General features: G+C 36.7%; 1 protein-coding gene across 1 annotated transcript in view; it reads right to left on the reverse strand.

Annotated features, from left to right (window-relative positions):
- LOC148940065 (juvenile hormone esterase-like) overlaps positions 1 to 20,022 on the reverse strand; it is a 272,646-nt gene that overhangs the window by 19,803 nt on the left and 232,821 nt on the right. Inside the window, exon 8 of the mRNA XM_089106326.1 lies at positions 10,676 to 10,856. Coding sequence (XP_088962452.1) covers positions 10,676 to 10,856 — 181 coding nt within the window. The remainder of the gene's footprint in view (positions 1 to 10,675; positions 10,857 to 20,022) is intronic.

Raw genomic sequence — 20,022 nt, forward strand, 5'->3', positions numbered from 1 at the left:
CGTTTTAAGTTTTAATGTTGCTCATTACTTTAAGTTGAAAAAAGTTTTTTTTTTATTTGATTTCTGATCGTTTTTTATATAATTCCAGAAAATCTGGCTACTCCTCCACGGAAAAATCCCTCCTCCCCGAGGAATTATTCTCTAGACAATTCAATCCAGGTAAAAATTTACCCCTGAAAATTAGCCTTAACATCTCCACGCGTAAAATTGAGTTGACAATGAGAAAGCAAGATATCGAAGAATTTCGTATAGGAATACAGGCAAATTCCCCCAGTGCAAAATTTCCCCTGAAAAATTAATCCCCTGGAAACTTTCCCCACATGGAAAATTATCCCCGAGGAAAATCCCACCAGCAGATAATTCCACCCCCTCCCCCGAAAAATGTATGCTTTCCCTAGGGGCTGTGGGAGGGTCATGATGTTCCCAAAGGCATAGTTATTCAGCCTTTCAACTATATGCTGAACAAAATAGCTATCTCAAAATTTTGATCTGATGACTTTGAGAAAAAAGGGGCGTGGGAGGGCGCCTAGTTGCCACCAATTTTTTTGGGTCACTTAGAAAGGGCACTATAACTTTTCATTTTCGTTTGAATGAGCCCTCTCACGATATTCTAGGACCACTGGGTCATGAACACCCCTGGAAAAAAAAACACGCATCCGTGATCGTTCTTCTGGCAAAATATACAAAATTCCACATTATTTCAGATAGGCGCTTGAAACCTCTACAGTAGCGTTCTCTGATTTTCTGAATCTGATGGTGTGATTTTCATTAAGATTCTATTGCTTTTAGGGGATGTTTCCCCCTTTTTTTCAAAAATAAGGCAAATTTTCTCAGGCTCGTAACCTTTGATGGTTATAGATTAAACTTAATCAAGCTTACATATTGGAATTCAGCATAAAACTCCGATTCTTTTGATATATCTATTGGTATCAAAGTTCTTTTTTTTTTAGAGTTTCGTTTACTATTGGGGCCGGGTTGCTCCTTACTTTCAGTTCATTATCACGAGCTGTTTGAAACAGGGCACTATATATTTTATTGTTTCTGTTCAAATATTGCCTCTAACAACGTTCTATGACTACTGGTCATGTGACTGTAACATGGGGGGGGGGGGCTGTAAGTCTCCAGATCAGAGTTTTTGACCATTGGAACTTCGAAAGGTATATTCTTTACTACAGTATAATGCCTTTTTTTAATGGTTTCAGGCTCTTTTTCTTAAGTTCGCCCGAATTTGTTTCAATAATCAGTTCCAATGACTTTTATTAGTTTTGATAATTAGTTTCAATTTGTCTCAATAAGATTTATCGTATCCTGTGGCCGGAATTTCCTCTTTACTAAGTGGCAGCTATTTTCATAGGACTACTATTATTAAGACTAGTGTAAAGTATTTGGAACATAAATTCGAGAAGGCTTTTTCTGTTGTCTCGTTTCTTAGAGATTTGGCCATGTATATGTCAACGAGAACAGTCCAGGGGGAGCTCTTGGGACTAAAGCTAGTCGTGGGAAAGGGGTCGCTCCCAGGCCTGGAACTTCCGTTCCAGGAAAGTTATATTCTTGGTTCATTTCTAAAGGCAGTCCATCTTTCGCCTTCGTCGTAGCTAGTTGTTCTTGTGCTACCTTATTTTCTCTATGTGTATTCTCACGTTATTTAATAAAGACCATGTACCAACGTTTATCGTCTATCTTTGGAATTTACGTAAACCATTACATCTGCCAATTATAAAAGGGCATATAGAAAGAACTAAATAGAGGTTTACAGAGTGGTGGCAAGCGGTTAAAACTAGTGGAGCATATATCACTAGGGGAAAACCTCCAAGTGACATTTGAGTGACCGTTATAAGTACTTACGACATCTTACGCTAAATACTGGCAGCATATTGAAGAGTTATTTCGCCAGCTACCAAAATTGCTATGATATTGAACTGCAAATACTACAAAAGACTGATTTATAAGACATTGAAACGCTATGAGCTATTAAACTTTCTTCTATTCAAAGCGCCTTCTTGAGAAACAATTTCTTTTAAGTTAATATTTTTAAATAGGCTGCTACACAGTATCTAATATAACATGGATTCTCTCGCGATAGCTTTTACATACTATTTCCAATTTCTACAACTGAGAGTTTCCGGTTGATTTCTACCTTCACTTAGCCATTCTACGTTTGGTGTTTTTTTTTTACCTGATTTTATTCAGTCGACGTGTGATCTACATTTGACAGTTTCCAAACAAAATTTAACATTGTGAATTCGATAATTGAAAATTAATTCTCAATTGTGACTCCATTTGACGCTAGTGATTTAATTGAGACCAACTGCAATTGGATGTAAGACAGACGACCTTTCGTAAGTGATTTAACACGGTTAACCAACCCAGTAAATTTTATTAGACCCTTGTTGTTAAAAGTGAAGTTAATTGCCCAAAATCTAGCGTCCGTAATTAAAGAATGGTGTTTAAAACCAACATTTAAATTTTTAGAGTATTTGCTTTTTCAAATTTTGATCTCAATATGTCAGTTTTTATTCCTATACTTGATATTGTGGAAATTGGATATAACAAAAAGGTTGCTTTTGATTTTGTAAGACAGTGAAGGATAAATGGCATAGTTCCACCTCTTTTCTTTGACTCAAATGATCCTGATTTCGATCAAGATGAACTTTATGATTACCTTCAAAAGATCAAGACATGGGTACCAACAAACCCTCCAACTCCCCTGAGCACCACCCCAATTAATCCTCCAATAGAACAGCCTCAACAGTCCCAAGTAATAAGATCGCTAATTGACCCTTTTTTTTTAGTAATAACGCCACTCACAAAGTCAGAAAGTGGAAAAATAATTAAGTTTGTTACAAAATTTGTTACAAAGTTACAAAAATTGAGTTTGTTGCAAAGTTACAAAAATTTCAGTTGTTGTTAAATTAGTCTGATTCAAAAACTTTGCGTCATTTTTGGCCCATGGTTTGTTTCGCTCTTTTTTTGGGAATCTGGATCCCACGATTATAAATTTGTCAAGTTTAAAAGGTGGATTACTTGTAGCATATGCCCCAGGCAAAATAGTAGGCAAAATGGTTGCAGAGTTTGTAGGCGTGGCTCAATTTAAGGATGAAAGGGTATATCTATTCTAAGAAGCATGCAAAACTTAGGAAGCTCATGTAGGGTGTCCTTAGAAGCCAGGGATGATGGTGTAGTCCTTGGAAGATTTGCTCTTAATTTATTCAAGGAGGGGATCAGACCGTCCTACGAACGGTATTTGTTAGAGAATAGTGCAGATTTTTTTTTTGTTTGGGTGATGCGTATAAGGTTGCAATACAATATGAACAGATAGAACAGATAGTGGGGAAAGGAGACACGTCTTCTTTTTCCGATGAATTTCTTTCTGCGCTGACGAGGGTGAAATTTGGAGTCAATGATAATGAGAAGGCACTGCGAGATGGTACTGATTCCTCGCAGGGCAGTTTGGCTACCCATGAAAAGGGGGCTGGGTTTAAGGGCCCGTGGGAGTGGACTGAGTCCTCTCGTGATGGGTTTTTTTTTTGTTGCAGTGCGAGATGGGCCGGAGGACGCGCAGGGTGGTTTGACTACCAATGTACAGGGAGGGGGGTTTGACGTCCAGGGGGATGGTAGTGTTGCCTCACCGGTTGTTTTTTTGTTTTTGCACTGCGAGATTGTACTGATTACTCGCAGGGAGGCTAGGATGCCCAGGAAAAGGGAGCTGGGGTTGAGGTCCCGTGGGATGGTACTGATGCCTCACGGGATGTTTTTTGTTGTTGCACTGCGAGATGGTACTGATGCCTCGCAGGGCGGTTTGGATACCCAGGAAAAGGGGGATGGTTTTGAGGTCCAGTGGGATGAGGTTGATGCCTCACGGGATGGTTTTAATGCGTAGCGCTAATAGTTATGTAGAGATATCAACAGTAGTACTGCCATTTGTCGAACCACAAGTTAGTAGAGCAAAAACAAATAGGTCAAAACCGAGGCGTTCCATAGCAATAAAGCCCCGAGGATTTTATTGGGAATAATATCTTAACGTCATTGCAGCATGGTATGATTTTTAAAGTTTCTGCAATTTCATTTATTTGTCGCTGGTATTTTCAGGATTAATTAGCCTTTCCCGGTCATTCCTTTTGCCCTAATTCAAACTTTATACATAATCCCAACTTTCCTTGTCCTCATCAAATTCAGGGGTATGGGGAACAAGTCTATTTTAAAGTATACAGAAGTGTTAGTAAAGTGAAGTGTTAAAATATCCAGTTTCCGACTACGGTTGTTAGTGTGGTTCATTTATACTATGTAAGTTTTTACTTATGCAAGTAGTGTGTAGTGTTTGTATTATGTAATTGTTTACTAGTTCATGCTGTAGAATGTTAGTAGGCGAGAAGCGAATAATTTGGGAAGGGAATTTTTTGAATTCAATTAAAGTTTGAGGGTTTAATGAGAAGGGGATAAGCCAAATTTGGGAAATTTAACTTAAAACAGGGGGGAGAATCTGTAAAGTATTTGGAACATAAATTCGAGAAGGCTTTTTCTGGTGTCTCGTTTCTTAGAGATTTGGCCATGTATATGTCAACGAGAACAGTCCAGGGGGAGCTCTTGGGACTAAAGCTAGTCGTGGGAAAGGGGTCGCTCCCAGGCCTGGAACTTCCGTTCTAGGAAAGTTATATTCTTGGTTCATTCCTAAAGGCAGTCCATCTTTCACCTTCGTCGTAGCTAGTTGTTCTTGTGCTGCCTTATTTCCTCTATGTGTATTCTCACATTATTTAATAAAGACCATGTACCAACGTTTATCGTCTATCTTTGGAATTTACGTAAACCATTACATCTGCCAATTATAAAAGGGCATATAGAAAGAACTAAATAGAGGTTTACACTAGTACAAAAAAAAATTATGTTACTTTCAAAATTCGGTTCAGTTTACTGTACTTGGGGTACTCTTGAGATCTTAGAGGATTCGCTAGGATTCATTAACGAGAAAAAATGGTTAAAATGTTTTTTCAAACCTAAAAGATTTGAATGCTCATATGTCAAAGTCTAAAGCTAAGTTTCAGACAATGCAACAATTTTTTGTGACCTGAAACAGCTCAACATGAAGATATGACCGTCCAAAATCAGAGTTCTCAGTTTTTTTTTTTTTTTTATGTTTCTTTTTCAGAGTTCAGAATTTTATTCATCAATAAATACATTTTGGAATCACAATGAGATTCCTCTGAAAATATCCAATATATCATTTCCAACTTTCGAAGCGTTCACGTTTCAAGGGTCTTGAGCTAACTGTGTCAAACACGGAAATTGGGCTCTCCATATTGATCCGTGGCGTCTGCAAAATCACTAGAAATTTATCAATAATCGCCAACAAACCTAAATAAATGCAGTGTTTTATTTCTAGAAAACAGGAAAATATTTATGGGGAATGTGTTTTGGTTTTTGCCGGTCGTATTATCTATGCAAGAGCATTTTGCTAGTGATTACCACAAAAACTAGGCTTTAATATTCTAGCATGAGAAATCCATTATTATTATTTTTTTAATGAAGTGACGCACTGAAAATATATAAAAAGAAAACAAAAATTTTGAATGTGGGATATTCCATAAGGTGCATATTTACGGCACTTATCATACAGACACAAAAACTGGGAAAAGCCCAAGGAACTCTCTAGGAAAATTGTGGAGCAAAAAAAGCCAAATATTAATGATCCGCATCACCATTTCAAAACACCCGGAACCAAAATAAAACACGCTCCAGGCAAAAGATTCCAGGTATTTAAACGGAAAGTAAGTGTGGGAGGTCCATTTAATATTTGGTTCTGACTTAATTAATTGACTTACAGAGTTCATTTTCATAATCGAGGGATATCAAAATTACTTCCAACACGAATTCATTTTTGACTTTTTTTTTATTGTGCAGTATCTGAAAGATTGTTATACCCTGTACCTTACAAAAAATAATCAAAAACTATATAGCTTAAACGTAGACGACAGTTTTTTTAACATCCTGAGGGGCACTAGCGGTATTACCAATGTTTGCTGATCTTTCCTAGTGGACATGAATTTTTCAGCGTAAAAGAGTAAAGGACAGATTAATTTTAACAGAAGACAACTTGTTTTTGCAGCAAATGGAGTTAGCAGCGTAAACAGCCTAACCAGTGAAACCCTTGGAGATTCAAATCCCCCTCCCGGATCTGGAGTTCGCTAAATTGTTTTGGAAGAGTGAAACAAGTTTTAGAACCTTTTGCAAAACCGTCATATTTTAGGATTTAAACGAGAAAAGCAATCTACAAACTATCATTGTAGTTGAATAATGTGGTTTGGTTAGACATTAAATAAAAAAACAAAACAAGTTTTCTCGAATTAAAATAAAGAGTAATGTTACAACTCAAAACGAAGAAGAACTGTTCCGTATATGAGGGGGGGGGGGCTGGTCCCTCTTAGCTCCTCGCTCTTCAAGCCAAAGTTTCATAGTGCTATTCTAATAGCGTTTATGAGCACAACAGATGCAATTAGTGGGTAACTGCAAGTGTTATGTTTACCGATGTCGTTTAAAAAATTTGAACTGAAATTTTTATTGTTTAAACCAAACAAGTCTCAAGAAACACTTCCGATGTTGAGGTATAATGAAAAATATTAGCATTAAGAGTAGGGACTATGGAGGGGAAAGCCTTCTCATATAAGGAATACTTCCCATTTGTTTGACTTTCAACATCCCTCTCTACTTCCAACTGAAAAAAAATGTTATTAGGTTTACTTTCTGTTTCTTATTAATAAGTCAATTCCACCGAAACAACTTTCATGAAACTTCGAAAGCATAGGTCAAAAGTACTTTTTTGGGTTTATGTGCCTCCCCCTTCTCCACAAGATAACCCATTGGTCAGCCCCCTAATAGATAATATGCAACAATGTGATACTGCAGGGCCCTCACTTTTAACGGGGGAGTTCAATTCCTATTTCTAAAATTGTGCCGACTTATTTGTGTTAATAGCTTTTGGTGAGCAATTTTAAATAAATTTTACATATTTAAAATCAAAATAAATAATTGATTCTTTTGTTGGATACATTTTAATTAGAACTAGAATAAACAAAATTATTTTAGAGTTTTGGTTTGTGTCATGAATGGTCGCTCTTCACTTACAGTTTGTTACTACGAGCTGTTTGATCAAAAGCCATCTTAAACGTGAAGGAGGTTACTACTCCCTCCTTCAACTCCCTATTCTTTAAATTAAAGTTCAATTTTCGTATAATATTCGTGGGGAAGGATAATCATTCCCTGAATCCAGTCAATTCAAAAGTTTTAAAGATTGCGTGCGTGCTAAACCGGAAAAGATCACCAGTTTTTTTTTGTTTTGTTTTTTTCTGGCTTTGAAAAAATTCTCACCCAAAATTTCTACGTCTGGCCAATTGCTAAGCACATGCTGTCACATTAGGTTTGAAATAATAGGTATCTGAGGTACTATGTCTTAATTAACTCCTAATTAATTGTAATCTCATGCTACGCATAATACTGAATAATCATCCTTAGATGAAGTTGTGATGAAGGAAAGTAAAAAACTAAATTCGAACGCCTGCTGGAATAATTGTGAGATCTGGGTTTAAAATGGTGATGAGCAATCAACTGGATGATTTCTTCATTAGTTTTTTAGTTCTGATGTCCAATTTATCTGTGGAACGTGATAAAAATGTTTAATTTTTAGAAATTTGAGTATTTTTAATCCTAAAGAGGCTAATTTCAGATGAATTGTGTTTTCTGTGGATTGTTTCTTTTATTTAGATTAGATTTAAAGCGTCAGTTTTTGTGATATGTTACTTATTCCTGTACAAATGTACACGTAGATGATTGACTCTATTTCCCCTATGAAATTTTTAATGAAAATTTTATATGAAATTTTGCTAGATTTTACTATGAAAATTTTACTAGATTGACTTGGTTTTAAAGAACAAAAAAAATTATAGAATTTGGCTGTTTCGAGGGCCTGTCCTGCTAATTTTAACAAATAATAAGTTCGAAAGTCTAGCCGTGTATTTAGCCAGCTGAGGTTCAGCTTATTTCTAAATTGAAAACAGTAATGGCATCTGTAAATCAAATTACCTTGGGTATTATTTTCCCAACTTAAAGCAAGAATTACAATTGTGTGTCCCACCCCCTGGATCTTTGGATGGGCTCAATTCTAGCATACATGGACTGGCTAATCTCTTGGTCACGTGTAGAAAACAGATTCTCTGTTGCTTTTTGTAACATTTGTATATATGACTCATTATAGGTTTTCTTGCATAGGTAAATAGTGTATCACTGTATCTTCAATTACTTCCATGACCAATACATTGATATTTAACAAATTGTGTTTTTTTTTTTAAATTACTACTTTTATTCTTCAGAACATCATTTTCTAAGTCATTGCGTTTGCGAAAGTACTTACTCTACAATACAAACTGGAGAAGTGTTTCTTTTTCACTTTAAGCTGGATGAAACATTCTAATAAAAAATAATTACATAATCCGTCACTTTCAGAATTTAGAAGTCACTAATGATAGAAAGTTGTATGGCTTAAATTGGAACTTGTCATTATGACCATTATTTAATAGCAAAGTGCCCATAATAATAATAAAAATATATGTCAAAAACATATATTAATTGATATGCTAATTGATTATCCGCAAGAAAGAAAAAAAATATCACTAACTTCATGCTACTAAGACTCCCTCTAATACAAACTTTCTTACTGCTTCTATATAACGAGAGTGTTTAAATCACATTGTCCCACAAAGTCGCATAACCTCCATATCAACAAAGACGAGTCTCTTAAATGAGAGAGCTGCTTACACCAGTGGAATAACTTACCCAAATTGTAATCGTTTCTCCTCATCTCAGGCAGGTAGCCATGACAGTCAAACCCTCCCTCACTGCCACAGTTTTTTTTTTACCATTAGTTGGTAGACAATCAACTCGGAGTTATGTCCAAATCCTAAGGTACTAATTGATAGCCCCAACTTAAAATTAACCCCTGTCCAAAACTCTCTGTTGTATCCCTACGTAAGAATCGGAGATTTATATAAACTTGTTTACTGTATGTAGTTGAACTTCTTGGTTTTCAAGGAGGCACACTTGTGCCTCTATAAAGAGGCGACCCACCACAATGTTAAGCGATTTCAGGTCCTAGAGGTCGCAGAAAGACGGCGGTGATCGCATTTTGTAGCCCAAGCTCAAACTAAGAAACGTGCAAAATTTCATCCTCCTCTGACTTTATCTTCATGGGGTAAACCGGGCCGGAAGTTTCGACCCTCCCACCACAGCCCCCCTTTAACGTTGTTTGATTGGGCTGAAATTTAGAGGTTAAGCTTTCCTAGGGCCCGGGAGCTTATCCTCGAAATTTCAGCTCAATTCGATCACTCCTTCCCTGTTTTCCAAAAACCAGATATAGCCACTTAATGTTCATTTCTTTTTTTTTTTGTTAGCCACGCCTACAGGCCACAGTTGGCAACTGATCCGGGTGAATGAGGACTCATTCGGAGCAGAATTTGACCTGTTAGGGCCTTTTGATATTTTCAGACCGAAAAAATTATCCCCCGAATTTACATTTACGAAAAACCTCGTTTTCCTATAAGAGCCCATGTTAAATTTTCCCACCACAGCCCCCCTTTAACGTTGTTTGATCGGGCTGAAATTTAGAGTATGAGCTTTCCTGGGGCTTGGGAGCTTATTTTCGAAATTTCAACTCAATCTGATTACTCCTTCCCTGTTTTCCAAAAACCAAATATCAAGTTTTGTGGGTATTTGCTTGCGTCAAAAATAGATTCCACATACTAAAAATACAAAAGTGTGTCTTTGGTACTGCGGTCGATACTCCTGACTGTCAGGCGGAAGACCCGGGTTCGATTACCCGTCAGAGGAAATTTTTTATATACTGAATTTAAAGTTTAAAAAAGAAACTCAGTTTCTTTTTTAAATTATTTGAAAAAAAACTACGTTTTCTAAAGAGTTAAAGAGGCTGAGTTACAAGGTCGAACCTTAAAACACCCTGTCGAGAAAGAAAAGTATAATACACAATCATCTAACAGTTAGTCAAGCAATAATAAGTAATAAACTGTACAAAAAAGTGCAGAAATTATTTTAAAAAAACTACGTTTTCTAAAGAGTTAAAGAGGCTGAGTCACAAGTTCGAACCTTAAAACCTACAGGGATTAGAAGGTACAGTTTGGGGGCTCCCGCCCCCCAAACCCCCCGCTTTCGCAGCCTTTAAATAAATAAAAAATATTTAAACTGAAAGTAAGGGGCGACATTAAAACTTAAAACGAACAGAAATTATTCCGTATATGAAAGGGGCTATGCCCTCCTCAACGCCTCGCTCTTTACGCTAAAGTTTTTATTGTTTAAAAAAAAGAGTTGTGAGAAAGTCAAACTTTAGCGTAAAGAGCGAGGCGGTTGAAGAGGGCATAGCCCCTTTCATATACGGAATAATTTCTGTTCGTTTTAAGTTTTAATGTCGCTCCTTACTTTCAGTTTAAATTTTTTTTTATTTAAAGGCTGCGAAAGCGGGGGTTTGGGGGCGGCAGCCCCCAACTTTACCTTCTAATCCCTGTACGTTTTAAGGTTCGAACTTGTGACTCAGCCTCTTTAACTCTTTAGAAAACGTAGTTTTTTTCAAATAATATCGATAAAAGGCTGTGTAGCTTAAATTAGAAGCTACCATTATTACCATTATTTAATAGCGGAGCGTCTATTCCCATTCTCTTGACAACATCAATGAGGCCTGCGCTGTACGACGGAGAAGACTGTTCTCTATGGCTGAAGACATACGCATAGTGAGGGAGCTGAGTTTTTTTCAGTAGCATTTGGGCTTCAAGCATGCACGAGTTAATCAACAAATCCTCCAACATCTAAAAGAAAATATTAGCCGAAGATAAAAATCATTTAAAGTTAAAATTACCATTTCTATGATTACTGAATTCACTTCAGTTTATTTTTCCTTTGACCTTTTAGTACAAGACGCTTTATTAACTCATGCCTTTATAGGCTTCTCATCATAATTCCTAAAAATAAAGGCCATTATCGAAAATTACAGAATAATTTTGATTTTTTATCAGGTACGTACGTAGTGGGGTATTTGAGTCTCATTCCATCCCAAAATTCTAAATGTCACGAATTTATTGGCACCTCTGAATCAAATTATCAAATATTTATTCTGCCCCTCATCCCCACAAAAAAAAGTCCCACTTACGTGTCTGTATTGGAATAGGAACACTTTTTAAGAGCCAATTTATTAATATAGCCATTGGACTGGATTCATACTAAAATATACTAAAAATAACTCCTTAGCTTTAAAAAAACAAACAAAATAAAAGAAAAACCTGAATGCTTTCCTAGTAGGTCTTGCATCAGTACGATAAAAACAAAACAAGTAATATATCTTATTGGTCAATTTTATTAGCTTTTTGATTTATTGATTTAAATATAAGCTTGATTCCATTTACTAAAGCTACTATACTTTTGCTAAGTAACCGACCTTATGGCATGGGCGCAAAGCGTATACGCCCGGAGGGAATCAGCCTTTTCCCCACCACTCAAGGTTCTGCTCTAAAATGTTTGGAAAAAGACAAAAGACTTTTTAACCAGGGTTGAGCCCCCGCCCTTCTAAAGAGATATCTTTACACTTATGCCTTATAGGCTTCAGTTGCGAAGACATTTAGTCAATTTACTCAGTTCTGATTTTATAATTGAAAGCAAAACTGGGAGGAAAAAACATCAAGATTGTATATCTTACATATTTTATTTAGCCATAAACCAATCTAGAAAATAAACGCCATTTTAACTTGGAATTTTTTTTTTTTTTTTTTTTTTTTTTTTTTTTTTTTTTGTAGATCTTGATTGGTATTATGTATTACCGATCAAGAGAGCTGCAAGTAGAAATACTAGTATTTAAAGTTTATATTTTTCCTTGCATTTTTGTACAACTAGTAGTACAATTGACTACCTAGCAAGCTATGTTTCAGTAGCATTAGAAAAAAGGATCGAAGTCTTATTATTCTTATTGTAGAGTAAACCGACGTTTCTGTTAAGAAATTCGGCTTTGAGGACGGCATCTGAAAGGCAATTTGGAAACTTGGTATGGTTCTTGCCATTTCAAAATTGTCTCTTCAAGATCCCGAATTAACCTTTTGTTTTGTTTTTAAGTTTAATAGTGGCTTTTCAGTATCAAGAGTGAAAGCACAAAAGTGAAATAAGAATCGTATTTGCGGAATAACAACAAAATGAACCAATCAATCTTTCGAGATATTTAACACAAGAATTTGTCACTTTGGTTTCACCATAAATACTCGCTTATATATCCCTTGGATGGGTTTCGTGTCACGATAATAGTTCTTAATGTTATGATATTGGAAGCAAAGTTTACTATGAATGAATGAATTTTATTAAGTGATTAAACCTTTACAAGTATTGCACTGTTAAAAGTACTACTGAACACTACGGACTAATACTACTGAAAATAAAACTATAATACAAAGTTTACTATGTAAACCCGAAAGGGAACATTTACGAAGCCAAACTTTTTTCTTTCTGCCTTAGTGCGTAATTAAATAAAAACAAACAAGTTTTTGAAACTGAAAGTAAGGGGCGACATTAAAACTTAAAACGAACAGAAATTATTCCGTATATGAAAGGGGCTGTCCCCTCCTCAACGCCTCGCTCTTTACGCTAAAGTTTTTTATTGTTTTAAAAAATAAATTTGTGAGAAAGAGTCAACTTTAGCGTAAAGAGCAAGGCGTTTAGGAGGGGACAGCCCCATTCATATAAGGAATAATTTCTGTTCGTTTTAAGTTTTAATGTCGCTCCGTACTTTCAGTTTAAAAAACTTGTTTTTTTTATTTAATTTCTGATCGTTTTTTAGTTAATGCAGCTTTTATTTTGGCTCACCGTCATTGAATAAGTAAACAAAATTTGCATAAAAATTTTACTTTTCTTTTGGTAAATGGCTGTCCCTAAATTTGGTTCTGACGTAATTTACAAATTAACTTACATAACGAACTTCTATATTCGTATATTTTTCTTCTGGCAAAAAATACAAAGTTGCAGATTTATGCATATATGAGCTTGAAACCTATGTAATAGGGTTTTTTGATACGCTGAATCTGACTGTGTGATTTTCATTAAAATTCTTTTACTTGTAGGGGATGTTTCCCCCCTCTTTAAAAAATCAGGTAAATTTTCTTAGGCTCTTAGCCTTTGATGAGCAATACTAAAGTTAATAAAATTTATATATTTAGAATCAGCATTTGAATCACCATTCTTTTGATACATTTGTTGACATCAAAACTCCGTTTTTAAAAGTTTCGATTACTATTGAGCCGTATCGCATGTTTTTTTTTTTACTATTTTTTTTTTATATTACGTATATGTTATTACGTATATGAGGGGGTTCTCCTCTTAGTCAATACCACGCTCTTTACGTTAAAAGTTAAAAAAATTTTAATTCACAAATCTCTGAATCGCAAAGTCCATTTAAATACAATAAATAAATATTTTGAAAGCACTAAAAAAAACTGTAGCTTAAAAAGCAATGTAATGAATTGTGGAAGCGTGCCCTCATAAAAGTTATAATTTCTCTCTACTTTAAGTTCTAACGATGGTTATTATTTTCAGTTTGAAAGACTAGTTTTTTTAAAATTAATTTCTGATCGTTTTTTAAATAAGGCTTGGAAATCCGGCGCCCCCTTCATAGAAATATCCCTTACCCCAAAAAACATCCTCCACGGAAAGATTCTCCCGAGTAACCCCCTCCTCCAGCCCCCCCCCCCCACCAGAAAAAAATCCTTCCTGAAAATGTCTGTATACTTCCCAATAACCAATACAATATGTAAGCAATGGGCAAAGTTCATAAATTACAGCCCTTTCTCTGGGAACTGTGGGGGATTAAGTCATCCTAAAAGACATATTTATTAGATTTTTGACTATGCTGAACAAAATGGCTATCTCAAAATTTTAATTGGGTGACTTTGAGAAAAAAATGAGCGTGGGAGGGGGCCTAGTTGCCCTCCATTTTTTTGGTCACTTAAAAAGGGCACTAGAACTTTTTATTTCCGTACGAATGAGCCCTCCTACGATATTCTAGGACCACTGGGTCGATACGATCACCCCTGGGAAAAAAAATAAAATAAACACGCATCCGTGATCTTTCTTCTGGCAAAAAATAGAAAATTCCACATTTTTGTAGATAGAAGCTTGAAACCTGTACAGTAGGGTTCGCTGAATATGATGGTGTGATTTTCATTAAGGTTCTATAACTTTTAGGGGGTCTTCCCCCTTTTTTCGAAAATCAGCCAAATTTTCTCAGGCATATAACTTTTGATGGGTAAAATTAAACTTGATGAAACTTATATTTTTGAAATTAGAATTAAAATCTGATTCTTTTGATGTATCTATTGGTATCAAAATTCCGTTTTTTAGAGTTTCGGTTACCATTGAGCCGGGTCGCTCCTTACTTACAGTTCGTTACCACGAACTGTTTGACAATCAGCCAATAATTAATTTGAATTGAATTTATGCTCAAATAGACTTTGAACAGTTCTTCTCAATTTAATATTGAAATAATGGAAATTGAATACAAATAAACATGTAGTATTTAGAATTAAGCTCTGTTATATATAAATAAATATAAATAAAATATAAGTAAATAAGAGGCTAGTAAAAACAAGATGCAAACTTTAGTAGGGATCATTTTCATGAGGTCATGTAATTTATCCAATATATATCATATTTTGCTACTAGTTTTGAGTGAACTCAAAAAAAAAGTGAACAAAAAAAGGCTCTTTACGCTAAAGTTTTTATCACTTTAAAAAATAGAATTGTGACAAAAAATCAAACTTTAGCGTGAAGAGCAAGGTGTTGAGGAGGGGGCAGCCCCTTTCAGATACGGAATAATTTCTGTTCGATTTGTTTTCATGTCGCTCGTTACTTTCAGATAAAAAAAAACTTGATTTTTTTATTTAATAAAGTATAAAAAGTTACATCTCTGGGGCTACTTCTCTGCCTGATTTCCTGTGTTTCGTCTCTTACTATCCCAACTAAGAAAAATTCCTAGGATTTTTCCTGTGTGCAATGATCTTTGAAAAAGAACATGTCTCTTCATTTATTTTTATAAATAGAACTAAACATGTTTATATATGTCGACACTCTAAGAGGTAGAGCAGTATATTTACTTGTGGGTGTATAAGCAATTCCAGGAAAGAGCCAATCTATTTTATATTTTTGATAGCTTTTGTTACTTCAGTATTTCCTCATTTTTCTGCTATCAACCTTAAACAAATTCCAATCAAGCAACAATATACATGGGATATGCAAGAATGTCAGTTTTATACTATTGTACATATTTGTATGAATTAATCTTCTGATACGGGCCCTAGCAAAGTGAAATAGTACTTTTGAGAGGAAACGCTATAGCGTGGACTGTAGTAAAGGTCACAAGGCTTCAATTTTTTTTCCAGAAACGTTTCATATGGAAGGAATTGTAGTATAGCCTTCGGAGGGGGCTCATTCGATAAAAAAAAATCGGAAGTCCAAGTGCCCTTTTTAAGAGTTAAAAGTAATAAGAGCGCAACTAGTCAGTAGAGGTGACCCTATTGATCGTGTCACGCAACCCTGCTGCCACCTACAACTTTTTTTGCACCCCAAATAAGGGCATAGCCTCTCTAGGGAGAACACGTGGTTAATGGGGTCAATGACCTCTTTTTCCAAGGTCGATTTATTTGATGTTTCTATGTGTAATAACTCTGGGGCGAAGGTTGCACATGCGCATTGAATTCTAACGGGAACAATGTTATTGATCTAGGACTCGACGGGGAAGTGAATTCCCGAGAACTTGATTGCGTAATCGATCGCGAATGTCATGGTGTCCAGAAATAGTATTTGTTGTTGTTGCTCTCGAGCCAAATGTTATGACTTTCCCGGAAACAGTTAGATCAAATGTTTCCTTCTCAGCCAATCAGAGGGCTTGTTTACATATGATTTTCCCCGTTACATAACAATTCACCCTTGAGATTTCGTATATAACGGACATGCAATGTGATTCAATTATCAGAAAGTATTTTGACGCTGTGTAAACAACAATGGATAGAACAATTAACATAATTGATGAGCTTGAGGCCTTGGCAACTGCAATTTACCATGTAAGTACATTTTTTATTTTCAAACGAATTTTCCATGGACCTCCTTCCCTCTATATTTCAAGCTAAATCCCCCCTCCCTCCACCATTGTTTTACAATCCCAAATTCTCGCAAAAGGAAATAGCATTTCCATTGCCATCCTTCCCGCTATATTTCCATCTAAAGCCCCCCTCCCGCCACCAGTGTTGTCCACACCTAACGACTCGCAAAAAGAAATACCATTTCGAGACATTCCTTCCCTCTATATTGCCAGCTAAATCCCCCCTCCCTCCACCCTTGTTTTCCAATCCCAAATTCTCGCAAAAAGAAATAGCATTTCGATAAATTCCTTCCCTCTATATTTCCAGCTAAATCCCCCCTCCCTCCACCATTGTTTTACAATCCCATTTCCATGGACATCCTTCCCTCTATATTTCCAGCTAAATCCCCCTCCCTCCACCATTGTTTTACAATCCCAAATTCTCGCAAAAAGAAATAGCATTTCGATAAATTACTTCCCTCTATATTTCCAGCTAAATCCTCCCTCCACCATTGTTTTACAATCCCAAATTCTCGCAAAAAGAAATACCATTTCGATAAATTCCTTCCCTCTATATTTCCAGCTAAATCCCCCCCCGCCCCCCCCCGCCCCCCGCTCTAATACAAACTCCACTATGCTATCTTTATAGTCGTTAGAAGACTATAAAATATGCTCTGTTTAACCATCTAAACCCCCCACTCCTTACGACTTTAATTCTTGCAATAGAAATAATACTCTTTTTATCGATATTTCCAGCTAAAGTGACCGCTGACTTCTGTCAATTTTTAGTGAAAATGTCGTTCTGTTTTGACACAAGACTCCAGTGCGTGGCTAAATTAGCTGTCACCCTTTTAAAGCACTTCCTGTAAAAGGCTTCTCAGATCAAAATGGGATGTTTTTCTCCTGTCAAAATAAAGCGGTTTCATGCAGACAATTGCAATTTTTTGAGCGCAGGCATATACAATCACTTTTTGGAGAACCAGTGACATCTCGTTATTTTCAAATTAAGATCTAACAATATTTTAGGACATTGGCGAAAGGGGGGGGGGCCATGCCTCAAGTCTATCTCCATCATTGTAAGGTGAAAACAAACTGGGTCTTCGCGAGAACAGTAAGGGGGGTGAGTTTAAGAAAAAGATACATTTCTTTTATTATGCGTAAATTGAATAGCATTTTTACCATATCTGTCGGTGGACGGAGGGGATATTTTCCCCCGTCTTTTCTCAGGGATATTTTCCGTGGGGGTTATTTTCCGTGGGGTGTTTTTTTTCTGGGTGTGTGATAAATATACAAACTAGGCCGGCTTTTTGAACGGCTCAGTGAGTCGTAATTCTCAGATTCAAAAGGATGCGATATCTTTCGCTGTGGGGAGGGGTACTTTTCCATGTCTTTTCTCAGGGATATTTTCCGTGGGGGTTATTTTCCGTGGGCTGTTTTTTCTGGGGGTAGGGTAAAATATACAAACTAGGCCGGCTTTTGAATGGCTCAGTGAGTCGTAATTCTCAGATTCAAAAAAGGATGCAATTAGTACATTTCACGAAATTTTTTACGTTGTGCTTTCTTAGTGATAAACTAAATAAAATTATAGTTAATAACTTCCTTTCTGTAAAAAGGCGGCAAATTATTTCAATACTAACTTTTTTCTCTTCTTTTTAAGGCCAATTATGAAGAATGTATGGCACCGCCGCTAGCTAAGAAAGCCAGAGATGACAAGACAGCCCCATCAGTGCCAGCCCCAATTCAGCCTATGTTTAAGTTAAAGAGAGAGTGGACGGCTTCTTATAATATGGTGAACCCTGCCGAAGCTATGCAAGATCATGAAATAGCCGGCCCAGTGGCGCAAGAACATAGCGACGTCGCTCCGTCCACCCTCCAACACACGTTACCTGGACCCGGCCCAGTCGCGCAAGAAAATAGCGACGCCACCCCGTCCACCCTCCAACACACGTTACCTGGACCATCCGGCACCCAAGCTCAGAGGGATTATGCAAATGTGAGCATTTTTTCCTACCTTTCTATTTATTCATTTTTCAGTCCTTTTCAATCCCAATATAAACATATCTCTGTGAGATATTAACCCCTATTACATATCTAAATGTAATTTTTTATGCAGAGAGACCGCTCTTTTCTAATCTTTGCTATTTCTTCGCTGTTATCGCATAAGAGAATATTTTTAGGTAATTTCTATTAATAATCACTGCCTTTGAAACTCAAAATGCTATTTTTTCTAATCTTTACTATTTTCTTTATTGCTATCACATATATTTTTAGGTACCTTTGAAACTCCGTGAATGCTCTTTTTCACATAATTTTGAGAGAGATTATCCCATCTGTCACACATTGTCGTTCTAATTTACACTGAATATTTCTATTGTGCCATGTTTCGCTCTTACATAGAATAAAAGAACTCCAATGTCCTAAAATATTAATTTTGCAGACAATTTGTTCTCCGCTATTTCAGAAAACACAGAATTACGCAAAGGCCATTGAAACCGTGATTGACTAAAAACCGCTAATGTAAAACAGGGAAAGGAGATGCCAAAATTATTTATAACCTCGCGCAGGGTGCTTTATGTCAAAACATAGCGGTTTAATGCATAAGAAGTGTATGGGGAAAGTGACTTAACAATTCTCAACATTTTGAAGTTCAAACTCGTTCATCTAACCTCCATAATTTACAACTCTTGTGTTCACCGAACCTGTAGAACGGAATTAGAAATATTTCAACTTTTTTTGAGACATTATGTAAATGCCCGGGAGCCGCGGAGCCGGTGGGCCGGAGAAGCGTTGTGGGAAGCACTGCGGGTCCAAGAAGCGTCACAGGGGTGCGCCACGGGTCAGGGAAGCATGGGGGTGAGTGGCCGGGATCAGGGCAGCACCACGGGCTCATGACGCATCGCAGTACGGGAGGCAGGCCCCGAGACGCGCTAGAGGGCTGCGACGGGGCACCGACCATTGCCACGGGCCAGGAACGTATCCAAGGGGTAAGCTGGGGGACCGCACCGCGAAAAAAAAAAAAATTTTTTTAACACTGAAAATAAACGAACAAATTGTTGCCTTCTGTGTCATATCTTAGATTATCTTCAGTTGAATTAGCCAAATGTTATTAAGCAATAATAGTCCAAATTTTAAAAGCAGTAGGGATGATTTGAACACTTTGAAAATAAGCAATTTTTCATATGTAGGTTGTCCTGGTTCCATACTCCCCATCTCCCCCCTGCTCATCAGTTGGGGAAGAAGAAGAAGCACACGTGAAGCCCCCCAACAATTTAATATGTGACGATTTACATCCAATTCCTTTTAATATTGATGAGTTTTTTGCTGATTTTTTAACTAATGTAGATAGTGGCACAGTTGAGCTGGTTAATGTAGATAATTCAGATTCAGACTTAGCATTGCTAAGTCCAAATACTATGCAAATTTTAGATGATTTCGTCGGTGGATTGAGGGGAAACCCTTCCCCCTCAAATTACATGAACATTTCCCCACTTCAATCGACTGAAGCGGCTTCCCCTAGCCCTATTGTTGAACAGCTGGGGGGAGGGGATAATATACCCGAGGGAGAGGAGGGTACAACTCTCCCAGACTTTCAGCTGTCCAACAGAATTTTACATACGCTAGGTTTTTTCACTGCCGTGTGGGGGGACCCTTTTCATACACTAATGGGGGGAAATTTTGTTTATGATCCTGTAGAAATTGTGCATGCATATGTAGAAAAAATTCGTGCACTTCTGGAGAATCAAAGTCAATTGTGGGGAGGTAGGGATTCAATTAAGGTCCCCATTGTTCTGAAAGTGTTCTATTTGAATGAGGGAAAAAGCGAAGATTACTATCATTTTGTACAGTCCGAGATGCGTTTGGTTTAT

This window comes from Artemia sp. Qi Xiang Cuo, chromosome 20 (genome assembly GCF_049724085.1).
Source record: "Artemia sp. Qi Xiang Cuo chromosome 20, ASM4972408v1, whole genome shotgun sequence".
Lineage (NCBI taxonomy): Eukaryota > Metazoa > Arthropoda > Branchiopoda > Anostraca > Artemiidae > Artemia > Artemia sp. Qi Xiang Cuo.